We start from the raw sequence: 19,528 nt of genomic DNA, 5'->3' as shown, positions 1-19,528 counted from the left end.
TCACAATCACAACAACACAAGTAGATCTAGAGGTCTAATATTTTATTGGAATGCATTTGAGTCCATTACAATTTACATCAAATACGAAACTGATGCAAAATTCTGATTTGTTACGATTGTAAATTCTCAGTAGGTTACAATTTGATACATTATGTGAACATATCAATTAAGTTAGTTTCTAACATATATCTAGATATGGGCAAAATGTCAATATTTCGACTTCAAATACAACCCGCAAAGTTATTTAAACTAGCAAAAAATAGTTTGGCTTAATGGTGTGTAAACAATGAATTATTCCTTACAAGATCTCAGTAGCATTTGTATTAAGTCTGTTCAGCTACCATAAACTGCACTGGGAGTTACCAGGTGGTCATGGATATTTTAAATTGAAATCACAACAGAACGGCCAGACTCAAATTTATATTGGTAAGGGGACCAGATAACAGTAGAATAGTTTGTCAATGATAAGAATAAGAATAATGTTCAATACTTACGATAAATGTACTGGGATGGTTACATTGTCACAGTTTGTCCCGATTGCGTGTCTTGTTGACATCTCCATGTGTTTCATGTGCTATCCAGCCTTCACCTTCTGGTGTCCAAGCCTCGCTTTCAAACCGGAAGTAGCGAAGTGTGAAAAAGGTCAATACAGACAGACAGACAGATTAGATAGGAATACTCTCATCAAGTGGGACTTATAGTAACAGTCAGATGATTTGTTCTTTTGAATTTGTTGGGGCCGGGGGAATTTGTCATCATCTGATGACTCTTATTTTTGATTTGTTAAAACATTGGTGAGGGAGAAGTAAGAGACAAAAATGAAAGAAAAGTAAAATGTATTTTAAGTGACAAAACAAATAGTTTCTTTCCATTAATATTCCTAACTTTCCAACTACAAAAACATAACTGATATTAATTAACAGTGAGTGAGTGAGTTGTGTTTAATGCTGCTTTTAACAGTATTCCAGTTATATCACGGCTTGTCAGCTTAATGTGGGAGGAAAGCCCAAAGTGATGCAGGTCTTAGACATTTACCACTTCGGTGAAACCCACGAACACGGGTATGGTGCTGACAAACCTAGAAACATAATCGAGGCAAACCGGGATTCGAACCCACAATCATAGGTTTCTTGCGTGCCCAAGGGACGCAACTCCGCACAGCGAATTGCAGGGCCTTAGACGACTGGGCCACTCGTGCCCCCTATTAATCAACAGGAAATTATGGATTTCAGAATGGTAATTTTATTTTTTGTTTGAGGAATTATACCATCTTGTATCTTGTGAACTATTTGTTGATAGGCATGACGTTTACATCGACACCGAGGTCCAGGTGAGCAAAGTGAATGGTACGGGCGGCATCTATGTGGCCGCCCGGATAAACCTGACTGGCTGTTACACCTTTTCATCTGGAGGCATCTTCTTCTTCCTCTTCCCTGTCAATGAGTCGTACATTGTGTCTAATGACATAGGTGAGACTTGATCACTGGTACCTACTACATTATACAACTGACTGCAGTGTGTGTTAATAACAATTTATCTTCATGTCCTCACATGTCTCCAGTACCTGGAAAAGTTGAAAGAATGATTTGGGATGATAAATGGAATCTCACCCTTATGTCTTTTTATATCAAATTTATCAACTCCGTTGATAAAAGTTTAAAACTCCTCAGCAAGCATCAGAGTTTTGAACTTTTGATATATTTTGAAATCAAGATACACATGAGTAAGATACTCTTTTTATTTTGTAAACACCATTGGACATAAATCATGGTAACTCAAGTGTAGAGAGGACCAAACAACTTGTATGGGTTTGAACAACTGACCAATCAGATCGCTAGATTCTTTAGTGAGTAATGATTGATCAAAAATAAGGTTTGACAGATGGGTACAATGAACCCTGTTCTTGGATGACAGTGTGACCCTGTTGCATCTTGCTGGAATATTGCTGTAAGCAGTGTAGCATTCGCTCCCTTGATGACACAGTGGTATAAGGCTAAAAAAATAATAGTCTTGGTTCTCAGGCACCACCCACATAATCATTAAGTCTGCCGCACGTTTTGTTTTTATTTCCATTTTCTAAACAGTTAGGGTGGCCTCTTCCCCGTGCGGCAATTCAATTCCCATAACTCTGTGTAGAAATTCAGTTTGGCCTGTTTTTACATTTTTTCCCCCTTTTTCGTATCAAAAGAGTATTAATTTGCATGAAGAAAGACACAAATAGTAACATACATTCATAATGTTTGTATTAGTGTACTTTTGAAAAAAAAATTAACAGTAATCTTGACTTAGAAAGGGAAAATGTTAAAAAAAATGATGCAAAACAGTAGGGTAATTTCAATTGGCAACTGCAAACTTCATGTGATGAATTTTGTAACAAAAAAAATATCTTTAGAATCACAAATGCACAAGGAATACTATAACGCACCGTAACGCGATGTTTTTCCCCAACTTCCATGCGTAACGCGGTGGCGAAAAAATATCAAAAGCAGGAGAAATGTGTTGGAATTGGTGGGCAAGCCGTTCGCGTGCGTTCAAGGGAGATAACCGAGTGCGGCTTATTTACCATCAGCTGCCAAGAAGAAGAAGCGCCAATAAAATATACACCTATAAGTACATCGTCATTATTAAGCGTAATACAATGTTGCCTTCAACCAAAAAGACATTGGAGAGAGAATAAGGAAATTTTCAAGAGCTTTGACTGTCTTAGGTATCCAAGAAAAGACTTTTCGTCACATTTTGAGAGCTCCTTAACCGGATGTGCAGACCACTTGAGAGTTCTTCGACCGGATCAGCTGACTACATGTGCCTAATGTCAGGTCTCATCGTATTGTCAACGCAAGTTACACCATGTGAATTAATTATGGTAATTCCTACAAATACAATCGTGATCTTTGCTGTAACACACAGGAAATGTTATGTAATGAGAATGTCGGGCAGGTGTTCTGTTTATGTAATAAACTTGTCAGTGTCACCAAGTTGTTTACACAGTGATTTATGGCACCTCATTAAAAAATCAAAGCCAGCATTTCCTCGAACCCACGAATTTTGCACGAGAATTTTTAGTTGTTTATACAGGGAATTATGGCATTTTCTTGAATCCATGAATTATGTATGACAATTTTGATAACATGAGAATCGCAAATGCTTACGGAACACTGTAACGCAGTGGCGAAAAAAAAGGAGAAATGTGTTGGAATTGAGACAGCAAATTTCAATATATTAAAACAAGATAACGCGGTTGGTTTCCGTGGATATCGCCTGACAAACATGTATGTGGGATTTTATTATATATAAATCTGCCGCCACACAATTGAATCGAAAATTACATTCCCCAAGAAAATACATTTTCAGAAAAGATCGAAAGCAGGAGAAATATGTTGGAAATTGGGGGAACATGTGGTATTTTATTAGCGATTTTAATTGTGAACTGGTGAAAGCATAAATATGTGTGTGTGATGGCGATACTCACCTCAATGTTCCCTTCCGCTACTTTATTATGTGGCGATACGGTACGGAATAATTCGAGCATGCGAAAGACGTTCGTGGGATGTTAGTCATGTCAGTCGGCATTTGTCACCTTGAGTTATCGGCACGGACACGTTGTTTAATGCCAGAACATATACATGAGAAATCTTTGTCACATGTGGTAACCAAGCACGATATGTCCACGAAGATCAATATTTTTAACACCCGCGCGATTTCCATCTGAAAAACGGTACCCATTGTTGTAATCTGACCAACCATGATCCGGCAAAAGGATGACGGACAAAAAGCTAATTTCCGGCGCAGTGGTGACGTGGCATTACACCTTATTTGCATATCATGTGACACAACATTTCGTAAACAAATTATTTACCAAAACTATTTAGACTGTATTGCTACTGGCTATAAATTATCGCCAACTCCCCGTTGTCGCACGGGATATCATATTAATTTTGCTCGTTTTCATTGGAAGAGAGAAAGATTTATCCGAAAATGACAAAACACTTGTGAGGAAATATTTTTAAAAAAAACCCCACAATAATCGCCAAGCCCGAATACAGCTTTATCAAAGACATGTCGGCCATCGCGACTTATTCACTCGAAAATAAAAAACAAAACACAATGACGCACTTCCGTTCTGGCATTGCTTTCTATCGGTCAGTCATTTCTTTCTCAAAATACAATTCTGAAACCTAAAAAGCTAAAAATATTTAAAAAATGTAAACAAAAATGATATGTTCAATTAACTTTATGATGATGTGGGCAGTGCCTAAGAAGCAAGACTATTATTTTTAAGCCTAATGAACTTGGTGTTAATATTAGTGTTGGATTGAGCTTATGGGTGGTTTCAAGTAGAATTATTTGGGATCTTTGGTGACCTGATTCCTTTTGAAATGTATCGATGTTTCATTTCAGGGAGAATAAATATCATCAAAGAGGGTTCTCAGACTCTGTCCAGCCCATATGGATGGAACCAATTGTCACTGTCAGTACAGGTAATGTTGCTATGGAACCAATTGTCCCTCTCTGTACAGGTAATGTTGCTATGGAACCAATTGTCCCTCTCTGTACTGGTAATGTTGCAATGGAACCAATTGTCCCTCTCTGTACAGGTTATGTTGCTATGGAACCAATTGTCCCTCTCTGTACTGGTAATGTTGCTATGGAACCAATTGTCCCTCTCTGTACAGGTAATATTGCTATGGAACCAGTTGTCACTGTCTGTACAGGTAATGTTGCTATGGAACCAATTTTCCCTCTCTGTACAGGTAATGTTGCTATGGAACCAATTGTCCCTCTCTGTACTGGTAATGTTGCTATGGAACCAATTGTCCCTCTCTGTACTGGTAATGTTGCTATGGAACCAATTGTCCCTCTCTGTACAGGTAATGTTGCTATGGAACCAATTGTCCCTCTCTGTACAGGTAATGTTGCTATGGAACCAATTGTCCCTCTCTGTACTGGTAATGTTGCTATGGAACCAATTGTCCCTCTCTGTACTGGTAATGTTGCTATGGAACCAATTGTCACTGTCTGTACAGGTAATGTTGCTATGGAACCAATTGTCCCTCTCTGTACAGGTAATATTGCTATGGAACCAATTGTCACTGTCAGTACAGGTAATGTTGCTATGGAACCAATTGTCCCTCTCTGTACAGGTAATGTTGCTATGGAACCAATTGTCCCTCTCTGTACAGGTAATGTTGCTATGGAACCAATTGTCCCTCTCTGTACAGGTAATGTTGCTATGGAACCAATTGTCCCTCTCTGTACAGGTAATGTTGCTATGGAACCAATTGTCCCTCTCTGTACAGGTAATGTTGCTATGGAACCAATTGTCACTGTCTGTACAGGTAATGTTGCTATGGAACCAATTGTCCCTCTCTGTACAGGTAATGTTGCTATGGAACCAATTGTCACTGTCTGTACAGGTAATGTTGCTATGGAACTAATTGTCCCTCTCTGTACAGGTAATATGCTATGGAACCAATTGTCCCTCTCTGTACAGGTAATGTTGCTATGGAACCAATTGTCCCTCTCTGTACTGGTAATGTTGCTATGGAACCAATTGTCCCTCTCTGTACTGGTAATGTTGCTATGGAACCAATTGTCACTGTCTGTACAGGTAATGTTGCTATGGAACCAATTGTCCCTCTCTGTACAGGTAATGTTGCTATGGAACCAATTGTCCCTCTCTGTACTGGTAATGTTGCTATGGAACCAATTGTCCCTCTCTGTACAGGTAATGTTGCTATGGAACCAATTGTCCCTCTCTGTACAGGTAATATTGCTATGGAACCAATTGTCACTGTCAGTACAGGTAATGTTGCTATGGAACCAATTGTCCCTCTCTGTACAGGTAATGTTGCTATGGAACCAATTGTCCCTCTCTGTACTGGTAATGTTGCTATGGAACCAATTGTCCCTCTCTGTACAGGTAATGTTGCTATGGAACCAATTGTCCCTCTCTGTACAGGTAATGTTGCTATGGAACCAATTGTCCCTCTCTGTACAGGTAATGTTGCTATGGAACCAATTGTCCCTCTCTGTACTGGTAATGTTGCTATGGAACCAATTGTCCCTCTCTGTACAGGTAATGTTGCTATGGAACCAATTGTCCCTCTCTGTACAGGTAATGTTGCTATGGAACCAATTGTCACTGTCTGTACAGGTAATGTTGCTATGGAACCAATTGTCCCTCTCTGTACAGGTAATGTTGCTATGGAACCAATTGTCACTGTCTGTACAGGTAATGTTGCTATGGAACTAATTGTCCCTCTCTGTACAGGTAATGTTGCTATGGAACCAATTGTCCCTCTCTGTACTGGTAATGTTGCTATGGAACCAATTGTCCCTCTCTGTACAGGTAATGTTGCTATGGAACCAATTGTCCCTCTCTGTACTGGTAATGTTGCTATGGAACCAATTGTCCCTCTCTGTACAGGTAATGTTGCTATGGAACCAATTGTCCCTCTCTGTACAAGTAATGTCGCTATGGAACTAATTGTCCCTCTCTGTACAGGTAATGTTGCTATGGAACCAATTGTCCCTCTCTGTACAAGTAATGTCGCTATGGAACTAATTGTCCCTCTCTGTACAGGTAATGTTGCTATGGAACTAATTGTCACTGTCTGTACAGGTAATGTTGCTATGGAACTAATTGTCCCTCTCTGTCCAGCCCATATGGATGGAACCAATTGTCACTGTCAGTACTGGTAATGTTGCTATGGAACCAATTGTCCCTCTCTGTACAGGTAATGTTGCTATGGAACTAATTGTCCCTCTCTGCAAGGTAATGTTGCTATAAGGCGAAACTGTTTTAACTTCTGTATTTACAGACTGTTTGGGGGAACAACCCTGGTTAGTAGGTGAGAGAAAACTTGTTTTTGAGATACCTGAATATGTTGTGATGTGTGCTGCGTTAGTTGAACATATTGTGTCGTTTAATCTAATGCAGTTTAACTTATTTTATGGCCGATTGTTTTATAGTGAACATTCAAGGTTGCATTTTAAAATTGCTGACTAATTATTGTTAATGATTGTCGGATTAGTATTTGTTTACATTTCACTTCCAATCTTGTTACTTCTGGGGAATTCAAGGACAGAATCAGGGGTTTCAAAATACCATTGCCTGACGCCCTAGCCAAGTTAGGTTTAGATGTTGGAGCACATAAAATGAACTGAGTCAAGTTTCACAAGAATGTAATTATGTGATCATGTTATGATATTTTATTGGCTAATATTTTGCTAGTGTCCCAGACAGGCCATCTAATTTGCATAGTGTTAATAAATGGGATTAGTTCACTTCACTACAACGCTACCTTTGGGGTCCAAATAATTGATGAGTTATAGACGATCAGCGGTTTAACCGAGATGGAGTCGTAGGGGGTAGATGACAAACACTGCCTACCTAACCCGATCTACGATGCATGTTCTAGAGTTGGAAACAAAATTAGAATAGTAGATGTTGATTATTCAAATTCCAAAAAAATCATCGAATGTTTGAAAAAAACACATCATATTCCTTCAGCGTATTCAGGTGAATGAACAGGTATAACAAACTTGGTTGACATGAATGTGAAATTTGACATTAATCATCACTAGACATGATGAATTATCATTTAAATTGCAATTTAAGGCATTGTTTTATATGCAGAGATTAAGATTACTGTGTGTATTTTCTCGTAAACTAAGCCAGAAATATCAATCAGCTGAACACACGTTTTCTCCAATCTACCGTGATTCAGTTAAAAAGTACCCAATGATACAACTTGTTGGATGGTTGGAAGAATAGCTGATTGCTATTGAAGGATATTTTTGCGTATGGAACAATTTGACCAGTCACCGTAGGGACTACACGCGCTACATGTATTTTGATTGCGAAAACGTTATGTTGACATAGTAGTCAAATTACCACAAATATGACTTTTAACGAGTCAAAGTATGGCATTTATGATACATGTATCCATTCTTTGTCAACCAAAGTTCGTTTCAAGGTGTCAAAAGGGGTAATCTGACTGTGGTTGCTGTAAACAACGTTGAGTTACCGATCACTTCACACATGATTTGGCCGAAATGAATGTAAACAGATATTGAATGAAATTTGAATAAAATAAAAAATATATATTGCAAACATAAATCCAGATATACAATAAACACATTTTTATAACCAGATAGTATAATAATGGGATTAATTTACGTACTTCAGTTTGGATTTGTTGACTGGTATTTCATTATATGCTCGGGGTGATCAGCTGATAATATTTTTTGATTTGGGGCGAAAAACATCGTGTCAGTGTAAATGAAAGTTTATTAAATATGTAAGTACTTTAGGGAACCATGTGTTACCGTGCGCTATTGACCTTTTTCTCACTTTCGCCATCTTGGATCGAAAAATGAGGTTTGGAGAGGTGCATTTCGAGATATGTTTTGTTTGTTTGTTTAACGCCGCACTCAGCAATATTCCAGCTATATGATGGCGACTGTAAATAATTGAGTCTTGACCAGACAATCCAGTGATTGACATCAAGAGCGTCATCCACGATGACATACATCAACCAAGTCAGTGAGCCTGACCACCCAATCCCGTTAGTCGCCTCTTACGACAAGCATAGTCGCCTGTTACGGCAAGCATGGGTTGCTGAAGATCTATTCTAACCCAAATCTTCATGGGTATTCGAGATACGTAATTCCGTATCTTCACGAGTCCCAGATAATGTTGACTGCGGTGTAAAACAACATTTACTCACCATATTTCATCATCTTTTTTCAGGATCGCCAAGCAGTCGGCCATGTGAACGGAGACCTTCTGTTCAACATATCAGTTCCAGATGTACCATCACAAGGGTTTGCAGCAGTAGGCACAAGTGATTACGGCATAGCGGACTTCGACAACTTGCAACTAGCGAACTCTATGGAGGAAGCTGTGCAGGGTAAAAGTAACAGGAAGAATGGGGACAGCTACAGTAGAAAGAGTCATGATGATACTCTATATTTCAAGCCAGGCAGGCACTGATACTGCATTGACCTCTTGGGTATAAGGCCTTGAAATGATCAGTATTTGATTCAGAGTTAAGCATGAAAATCAATGGGTCCCACCCTCTATATCTCCAGGGCTAGCTTTTCGGTAAACTTACACTAACCCCTGGGCCCATCCCCATGGCTGTCACAATCTAAAATTAACCGCCCAATATATCCTTTAGCCAAAGTTTAGTTGAAAGACTGACTGACATGCAAAAGAAAGCCCTAAAAAATCTTTTTGATGGAAAGGAGGTCTTCATGTCCATCAAAACTGGTGGTGGCATTGGTTTCTAGGCAACACAAGTTACCTCTCTTACCCCTTTTCTTTATCCTTATCTCAACTTTAGATCGGTCAGTAAAATGTTAAGGAAATTCAAGGGCAGGTAATTTAAGATTATGAGAACTACGGAGATGGGTCCAGGGGTTAGTATGGGTTTACCAAAATGCTAGCCCTGGAGATATAGAGGATGAATGGGTCCTTGTTATAATCGTAATGTTAAATGTTAAAAACTTTTTTACATTCTGATTGGTACATAAGACCTAGTTGTGTGATGATACATTGCGTCTTGTGTATAGGGCCTATAATGTATCAGTATTTGATTCTGTGAAATGTCTGGTGCAATCACTGTGTCTTCCATAGGGACAAATATCAATTTGCTTCTCATGCACCTTGGTATCAGAAAGACATCTTTGCATGTTAGCATTTTAGGACGAAGAACCCTGAATACGGTGAAGTATTTGCCAGCAGGTGATTTTATTTTTCTCACCCAGCATTAGTCTTTCACAATATTTGATACTTGATTCACTGAAACACTAATCACTATAATATTACATGATCACATTGATCATGATCAAACTAAATACTAGAAGCATGTTAATCTGATGCCCTTTTTGCTGTATTGAAGATTGATGAACCAGTCCAAAAGACTAGAATTAAGTTGGTTCTATCCAGAGGTGACTCTGTCATAAAGGTCAGTATTTGACTTGAGTATCCACATGGGGATTCTGGATAGAATATGTCCCTACTAACCTATACTTGTAAGAGGTGACTTAATAGATCAGAATGTCAGACTCGGTGATTTGGTGGATTGGGTGCCTATTGACATGGAATGATGCTCATCATGTCAGCCTCTGGTTGGTCTGCCCTTTCTTGTTTATCTAATTACAAGTGCTGTGATACTGCTGGACTGTTGCTGACTGTTCAATGGGAAACAAACAAATAATATGATCATACCTCCATGTCAGAATGATGAGATCTCATTAGTTCGCATGATCTTAATAAAAATAGTATGTAAAAATGTATCACGCCTGAGAAGGAAATATATTTCTCTTATACCCCACCATGAACAAGACGGGCTGCACATGGATTTCTGAAAAGGAGAATAAATCCCTTATATCCTGCCACAAACAAGACAGACTGCATGTGGATTTCTAAGAGGGAGAGTAAATCCTGTATTCCCTGCTTTGAACAAAACAGGCTGCACGTGGATTTCTGAGAGGGAGAATAAATCTCTTATATCTCACTTTGGAGCAATAGGCCCCACGCATTTTCTGAGTCAATAAAAATCATGTGACAGCACAAGTTAACATCAGCTCAATCAAACAGCTGTTTTCTATAAATTTTAAATTTGTTTTTATTCTTTTACAATGTAATATTAAAACATGTCAATATGATAAGCCGTATCACTCGGGGTGTTTTTTTGCGTCACTCGTTAGGCTTTATACAACTCGCCCACTTATAATTTGGGCATATAGTGACGGAAAAGTGCCTTATAATGGACTTGGTGCTGTTTTCTTCCACTGTAAGGCAGCAGTAGTAGTTGTTTCCAAATATTTGGTTAAGAAAGTAACATCATGTGGTAGGAAATATGTCAGTTGTAAAACATTCCATGTATTTATGCTCAACCTGCTACCTCTAGCTGTTGTCTGTTCTGGTGGTGTATTTCTGTATGTGCTTATTCAATGAATGGTGACACTTTAGTTTTATATTTATGGATTTGTCCAACCAGAGCCAAAAATCACAGTCAGAAAAATGAATGAAAAATGTTTCTTAACTGGGAGATAATCTTAGGCTATGTTATCCCGTGGTTATTTGATGATGCCAAATTGAATTTTGAACCAAACGTGCAACAAATGTACATTTAATTTTTTTTCTACATTCCACATAAGAGAACTAAATACAAACGCTTTGGTTTTAGCAGAGATAATGAGTTAAGAGGCTTGGTTGAGTTCACTTTTTAATAGGCTGTCAGTTTGTATTAAGGAAACGTGACAAAAGCCAATAGACAATTACAGTGCTGAATATACTCAAATATTCTCCTCAAAAACTCTTCTAACATCAATATACTTTAATTACATAAACTGAGAAAGTATGCTGAGTTTGTATTTTATGTAATTGATAATTAAAAGAACTTTTAACCATCACTCATTCCTGCAACAGTTTATTTAAACTAATCTTTACCTGGGTAATTTTGTGTGAAAATATATGGGTTCAATGAAGACTAGGGTACGAAATACATTTGCAACCACATGAGTTATACCATGTTTGAAATGTTGTAAATTTGTTCCTAAAACATCACGCATGTTGAGATGCCCAACGCTAACACCATATTCGTGCACCCTTTCGAGTTGAGTTGATTGGTTCAACTGTGTCATATGGCCCTGTGACGCAGGGGTAGCATTATGCAGATGGCTGTTTCAATGAATGCTCGTTCCACCCGTGACGAACAAGTCTGGTTGTTGATGAAATATAGTGATAGCTAAATAGACAGACTTTTTATTCATGCACCGATTGTCTTTAAATGTAATATCCAGTTATGTATGACTGTTTAATAATCTCATATCAACTTTGACTGGAGTAGGTCCGATAGTTTTTCAGATATTGTAGTAAACGTCAGTACCTTAAATTACCTTCCAGACTATAGTATGATGTCCCAATGATCATTGGGCCTAAACAAGATATGACAAATAGCCCTTAGAGAAGCACCAAATGGGAAGGCTTTGTGTTGTCCCTTAACCTTGAAGTAACTTTAATATTTCTATGGTGTTTCTGCCCTCATGTATTGCCTAAACGTTTTTGGAACATTGTACTTAAGTGCATGTTTGTATTTTGTAAACTACAATTGCACATATCACAATTTCATAATGCCAAGTGACGATGATGGAGATAGAAGCATTACCTACAGTTGATGCGGCCATCAAATCAGCTCTTTCAATCAGTGGTGGTTATTGTGATTTGAAACCAATGATTGACCAATCAGAATCAAGTGTTTTCCAAAGTCAGGGTAGAATAAATGAAAGTGACCAATCATGTATACCTGTATAGGATATGTTTAGTACTTATGGTATACATAATGGAGTAACACTCTGCCTTGACCAGTATGTCATGATGGCCATTGGCTCAGCTTCAGTGTATGTGAATTGTACTTTTATGATTCTTGTCAGCATTAGGAAAGACATTTATCTTCAGGATATGTGAATGGTATATATGGTATTTAATTGTGTATTTATTAAACAAGTTGCTTTTATAAACACATTACTCTGTGTATCATAGGGCTTTCATGCAAAGGTTGGAGTTTAAATATTTTTGTATTTTTTTCATAGGATTCCATTCAAGTGTAGTGAGGTATTGTATTGTGTAACATGCGTTGATACTTCTTCTAAAGAGTCAGTTTCCATCAGTATTCTTGTGATTGAAATAAACTGATATACACTGAAATCATTTTTTAAAAAAAGGACTGATACATGTTTATATATGTATTTGAGATTAATCACATTTTAGCCTTTTCCTTAAAGAGTGACAAGATATTGGTATATTTTGTCTTGTTTTACTTTACTTGTTTTACTTAATTCAATGGCATATATTTTGCAGATGCAGCCAAAAAAGGTACAATTAATCCTCTGAAAAATTACAATTTTTTTAATTTAAAATATTTGCTTGTATTACAATATTTTCTGTATATTCAAATACATTTGTAGAAAGGATGAAAATAGGATTAATATATCTGTAAATACAGTTTTCATAGCATTCAAATTGACTCAATGCATATGTTCCAGTCAACAATTTGACCTTGTTTAGGCCTTTGAGTTTTGACCATGCTCTCAAATTCTGTCATAATGCATATTTGGCTCTGAAAATTTCTTCTCCACAGAAATTGACCAAATGAGAAAGCAGAACTTTGAAATGTATGTTTGTACTTCAGATGACATCATATTTTTTCAAATGATTAGATGTGTCATTGTTGTTTCTGCAGAAAATTTTGAATATCAGATGCTGACACAGCCTTTGTGACGCATCGGTGAAATATAAAATTGTTGTCGACATGGAACTGTTTGTTCATGCTATTATTCGTTTGTTACAAACATGAATTACTAACACGTATATAAGCCAAATCATTCTGTATGGCATTGTTATTTTCATTGCTACAGCAACACTTCCTTAATGATGAAAATGTAGGATGATTTACCTTGTGCTTTGTGTTGCTCATTGAATGCCCATTGCAACCAGTTATAGTGTAATTGTTAATAAGATATCAAATCAGAATGATTTTTCGTAAAAAGTATCTATATTAATATATAAATATATATATCATTGTTTTTCTTTCAATTTTCATGTATTTTTCGAGAGTAAATGTGCCATGACATGATTTGTAAAGAGAAAGATGTATTTACATTTATGTGAATTGTTCCACACAGTCTTGGACATGTGAATAAAATATGAAATAGAATTAGATTTTTGTCATGCATACACAGGAGTCTTTGATTTTCCCAGTGTCACCTGTTTTCAGTGCACATACAGCTTACAGTGTATAGAAGATCTTGTTCATGATCTTACACTCACCAATGTAGGCAAACAAAGACATAATTATTGGTTCTTGAGCTTGGAATATCCACGATCCAAGAAAATGGATCACAATGGAGGTTTGCCTGTGATTTTGAGAACTTCCAGATGCTATCTCCGAGATGAAGAGACTTTTCAGCATCAGCACAGGAATCCAAAGTTCTGATTGTGATAATGAAATTGTATGCCTTTTAGCTATAAAAAAACTCACTGGGTACAAACAATGAAATATGAAATTTTTTAAATATAGAGAGGGCTGTTTTGTAGTAAAAGAGACATAAAATGTCATCATCTTAATACAATTTTTGTATATGCCTGTGGTCTGAGGGAGGATTACCAGATCAACGTATCTTGGTCAGATAAAAGTGTAAGTTTTGTGATTCTTCACATCTTTTAACCATGGCCTTGAACATGTATTCTGTGACCTTTTGGGGTCAAGGTCACAATGAAGGTTGTTTTGTCAGCATTCATGCTTGTTGGAGTACTCCCTTTTCCTACTGTTCTATTTCAGCCTATTTATGAGACACAGCAATTGTTGGTATAATGAGAGGTTTCAGCGAAATAACCCTTTGCCTTTCGGGTCAGGTCAAGGTCTCACTCAAGGTTATAACATAAATTCAAATATGTGAAGTTATTGGGGTTAGACAAGTTAACATTTGTCAAGGTCTTCCATAGGTTAAAGGCATCACTTTTTGAGTGACCCTGTATGAAGTTTTTTTGGTGTTACTTATGAGGGGTGCTACTGATTTGGTATGAAGGGGAAACCTAAGTAAATAGGGGTTATGTCATTTTTTATTTTCAGACCATTAACAACACTTTACACTTTCAAACCAGCAAACGTAGCTGTAGATAAAATTGCCACACTTGTCACCCATTTTCACTACTTTGTTTATTCTTACCATCAGATCCCACTATTAAGAATGGGATAGTTTAAATGCGTGAGATGACTGCTTGTTTGTCCAATGGCGTAAATTGGTGTTCGTGGTAACCCACACTTTGTTATGTACAGACTGCCGGAATATGGGTTGAATATTGTTCACTGTGGCATGAAACGATTCTTTCCCGCACTTGCCGTGGGACTAGTGTAGCAGCGATTTGTGTGGGTCACATTTGTGGGTCTTGTTTCTTGCATTAAGGAGTTGACTTTTGTAACAGCAATTGTTTATGTGGCATGTGTTCTCCTGAAATACGAAGGTGGTTAAGTGAGTTCATATAGAGGTCGTGTTTTGGAGTATTCGATGCGCGGAAATTTCGTTCGAAAACGACGCCAGATACTTATTTTTGTTTTACAATATTGCTATTGACATCCGCATTAGTACAATAAGCGGGAGGATCTGAGGACCTCACTACCCACACCCCAGTCAGTGTTCATGCTTTAAACAAGAGTGATGACTTCGAGGAGTGGAGCAAGGAAAACACGAATTCTTCATTAGAACCTATAGTTCTCACAAGTGAAGAGACTCTTCGAGGAGCAGAAGGTATTGTCACCCCTTTGAAAAAACTCTACACCATGAAGTACGTTTACCGTATAGATTGAAGTGGGAAAGTTTTCCTTCCATGCTGGTAGGTCTCGAAGACTTTCATATCGTTTAATCTCTTGTGTGGAAAATTAATTAAACGACCTGCGCGTTAAAACAACTAAAGCTACTGAGCGAGATACTTGAGCAAGGTAAACATGGCTGTCAAGACTATTTCTTTACAAGGCACAAGCTGTATGTGTCCTTTGAATGTGTGTACTGTACCCGACATACTTTAGTACACGACTATGCTTGTCGTAAGAGGCGACTAACGGGATCGGGTGGTCAGGTTGCTGACTTGATTGATGCATGTCATCATATCCCAAATGCGTGGATCGATGCTCATGATGTCAATCACTGGATTGTCTGGTCCAGACTCGATTATTTACAGACCGTCGTCATAAAGCTCGAATATTGCTGAGTGCAGCGTTAAACAACAACAACAACAAAAATATATTATGGACTAAATGACCAATAGGTACCCCAGCTATAAGTGCAGCAACCGAACGTTTCAAGACTGTTTCGCTTCATTTTACAATGTCTGCAATTCATAAATACAGCCTTGTTAAACCTCGTTAACTCGTTGAAGACGATGCAACATTCTGCTCCGAGCAGATATCGTATTGACACTATATCGGCGCACCACTGGACTCGCACAATACCCCTAGTGATTCCAGGATAGCATCTTATTCGTGTCCTACAAGGCGACTTAATGGATTGAGTGGTCAGGCTCGGTGCCTTGGTTGGTTGCGTACCCGGCGTGAATCGTTGCTCATGATATCAATCATTGGTTTGTCAGATTCAGACTCGATTATTTACATTCAGCTGTCATATAGCTGAGTGCGACGTAAACAACAAACACACAAAGCAAACAGTGTCACGAACTTATGGAAAACTATGTTCCATAGTCCAGAGGACTTCGAGACGGTGATTGAAATGTGTACTGAACAAAGGGTGTTACGTAGGCATAACCTTCTCTGTACAATACAAAACTGGGTTGAAGCACAGTCGACACGTAGGAGAATGGACCCGTGAAGAGCCGGGGTAGAATTGATCTTGAGCAACCCATGCTTGTCGTAAGAGGCGACTAACGGGATCGGGTGGTCAGGCTCGATGACTTGGTTGATGCATGTTATCGTATCCAAATTGTGTGGATCGATGCTCATGATGTCAATCAAATATTGCCGAGTGCGGCGTTAAACAACAAATAACAATAGTTCCTGAACTGCGGAATGACCAAGGTCACTCTCATTGTCAAGTGCAATAGCGATCAGTCAACAAAGTAGACAAATTAAAGCTTTTAACGATTTAGGTTAAATATATGGTTTTTTTTAGTGTGGGCTTTGAGAGTGTTCGGTTCGGTCCGTTGAAGGTCAATGGTATTCATTCTAATTTGAAGTGAAACGCCATGCATCCGAGCGGTGATGTTCATAAATAATGACTTTATCATGGTCAGGTGTCAATACCACTCATCTGAAATACACGGAATGAAATCAAAGAAACAGCTCCAGTAATGGCGAAATATAGTTCTAGTAATGGCGAAATATAGTTCTAGTAATGGCGAAATATGGGTCAGAAGAAGCACATCATCCGCTCTGTTCTCTGTAAGAAGCAATGGAGTGTCAAGTCAAGGCTGTGGGTTCGAATCCCCTTTCACACCACTCTTGCTCGTATGTTTCACCAAAGTGGTAAACGTCTGAGCCCTGCATCACCTAGGGCTTCCTTCCAACATTAAGCTGACACGCCGTGATGTTACTGGAATACTGTTCAAAGCAGCGTTAAACCCAACTCACTCATTAACGATTTGATATGAAAAGGTGAATTACAAGAATGCGAAATGACAACTCAGAAGCCACCACATGTGAATATATCTTATAATAAATTTAAGAAAATTGTTACCCTTTGCACGTTCTGAACATAAAGCAAGTTTTGTAACATAAACAATGTACTTTGTACTGCGGAAGTGTATGAACACGTATACATGCACGTATTATGTCCACGTTAGAGAGGAACATACGTCTCCTTCACGAGGCAACAACATGCCAGTGCTTGCAGTGCTAGTTTTAAGTGGATGAGGTGAGTGAGTGAGTTAGTGAGTAGGGTTTTACGCCGCTTTTAACAATCTCCCACAATATCACGGCGGGGAACACCAGACAGGTTTGTGATGGGTGCCACCGGTAGCGCAGGATACACTCGCCTTTTCGCGAACACCTACTATTTGATAGTGATTCATGAACACATGCTCATGATATAGTCGGAGTCGTATAATCGACTGTGCTTTAAGCAGTATTTCCATTGAATATGGAAAGTGTTTTGTCGCTTTTATTGAAGAAATACTGCTACTATATTGCCTGATCCCCACACCAAGTGTATCCTGGCTAGTTTCTCACTACCTGTGTTGATGATGTTAAGTTAGGAACAACATCTTTGGACTGTACACCTATGCACCAACTGAACAACTGTTCTAAGCTCGAATGGATATAAAAAAGTGCCCAAAGCAGTGTGTATAAATGCACATATTTTTCTTTCTTATGTTTTATACGAAAATGTGTCATATAACAAACTTGCAAATGTTGCTTGCTTGTTTGTTGTTTAACGCTTCACTCAGCAATATTCCAGCTATATGACGGCGGTCTGTCAATAATCGAGTCTGGACCAGACAATCTAATGATTGACATCATGAGCATCGATCCACGCATTTGGGATACAATGACATGCATCAACCAAGTCGGCGAGCCTGACCACCCGATCCCGTTAGTTGCCTCTTATGACAAGCATGGGTAGCCGAAGACCAATTCAAACCCGGAATCTTCACGGGACGACTCTTTTGTACAAACACTAAATGGTTCCATAGCTGTCGTACATCCCCTTTTTCCGACACAGCATTATCTTACTAAGAGGCAAACCTTCCCAGTAAATAGTGACATAACAGCGAGTGTGAGTGAGTTGGGTTTAACGCCGCTTTTAACATTATTCCAGTTATATCACAGCGTGTCAGCTTAATGTGGGAGGAAAGCCTGAGGTGATTACAACATTTACAACTTCGGTGAAACCCACGAGCGCGGTGCTGACAAACCTAGAAACATAATCGGGGCGAACCGGGATTCGAAACCGCAATCATAGGTTCCTGGCGTGGCCAAGGAACGCAACTCTGCACAACGAATTAGTGACATCACAAGGAACTTCTGTTTCATCGTTTCATGACTCTTAAAATGTTTTTGTTTATGTTGATTGAGATCATTTAACGCCTCCCTCAGCATTGTTGAGGCTGTATGACGGCGGTCTGAAAATAATCGTGTCTTGGCCAGACTATCTTTTAATAACATGGACGTGGAGATGTAATACCAATGCTGACCGTTGAGTTTATGGTGTTGACGGAGATGACATACATTATAAAGTAGCACCATATTCGTGTTCTGTGCTTCCGCATACGTGGTAAGCGTCTAATATAACCTGTATCAGGTCGGACTGTCTCGATGTGACCTACCTCGTTACTGTAAATAATGCTGGCTCTATTCCTACCTGGAATCCCCAGGCGGATGAACATACGGAATTGGAATTGAATAAAGTCTTTTTTTTGTCGACATCAGCGTAACGTTACAACGCATATTGATGTCAGCACCGAACATACCTGTGCGTCAGCTCCTAATGTGAGATTGGGTATTATCAATGACGTGTCAGCGCTGTCAATAGAATGGCATTATTTGTTGTGAAAGTGAAAGTACGACGTATTGACCCTCATGTGTGATATAGTCTTCTCTTCTGTGTTAGTCTGCCTCCCTGGTTTAGTGGTAGAGCGTCCAACCGGTGAGCAGAAGGTCCGGGGTTTGATCCCCAGCCGCGTCATACCAAGTACCCTGCCTGGCGCTCGGCATTAAGGGGCTAAAACAAGGACTGGTCGGCTCAGAGTCAGTATACTGTGTCTGAGTGGGGTATTCATGTTAAACTGCGGCATGGTATCTCAGTGTGCTAGCACTATTAAGTCGGCATCAGTCTGGACCAGTACAAGCAAAGACAGATACACACACGTCGCTATATATATACGTGCAATAATCTTGAACGCGACGTTAAACCCCAATTCACCCCAACTCACCTTTAGTGTAATCGGCTGACGGCCTGTATGAAAAGCATTGACATTGATATGAAACGCGGCAATTGATTTGGGGTT

General features: G+C 38.7%; 1 protein-coding gene across 2 annotated transcripts in view; it reads left to right on the top strand.

Moving 5' to 3' along the window:
• LOC124117386 (galactocerebrosidase-like) overlaps positions 1-11,716 on the top strand; it is a 37,791-nt gene extending 26,075 nt beyond the window's left edge. The window contains exons 16-18 of one of the 2 annotated variants that reach the window (XM_048393543.1): positions 1,300-1,469; positions 4,399-4,478; positions 8,756-11,716. In XM_048393543.1, the coding sequence (XP_048249500.1) occupies positions 1,300-1,469; positions 4,399-4,478; positions 8,756-8,998 (493 nt within the window). In that variant the 3' untranslated portion in view covers positions 8,999-11,716. Of the gene's footprint in view, positions 1-1,299; positions 1,470-4,398; positions 4,479-8,755 lie in introns of those variants that run through there. The other variant, XM_046479242.2, reaches the window with a different exon arrangement.
• The last annotated feature ends 7,812 nt before the right edge of the window (positions 11,717-19,528 follow it).

Source organism: Haliotis rufescens, unplaced genomic scaffold (genome assembly GCF_023055435.1).
Source record: "Haliotis rufescens isolate VD_foot unplaced genomic scaffold, xgHalRufe1.0.p SCAF_12, whole genome shotgun sequence".
Classification (NCBI taxonomy): Eukaryota; Metazoa; Mollusca; class Gastropoda; order Lepetellida; family Haliotidae; genus Haliotis; species Haliotis rufescens.
The sequence above is the reverse complement of the archived record's forward strand: the minus strand, read 5'-3'. Positions and strand labels throughout refer to the sequence as shown.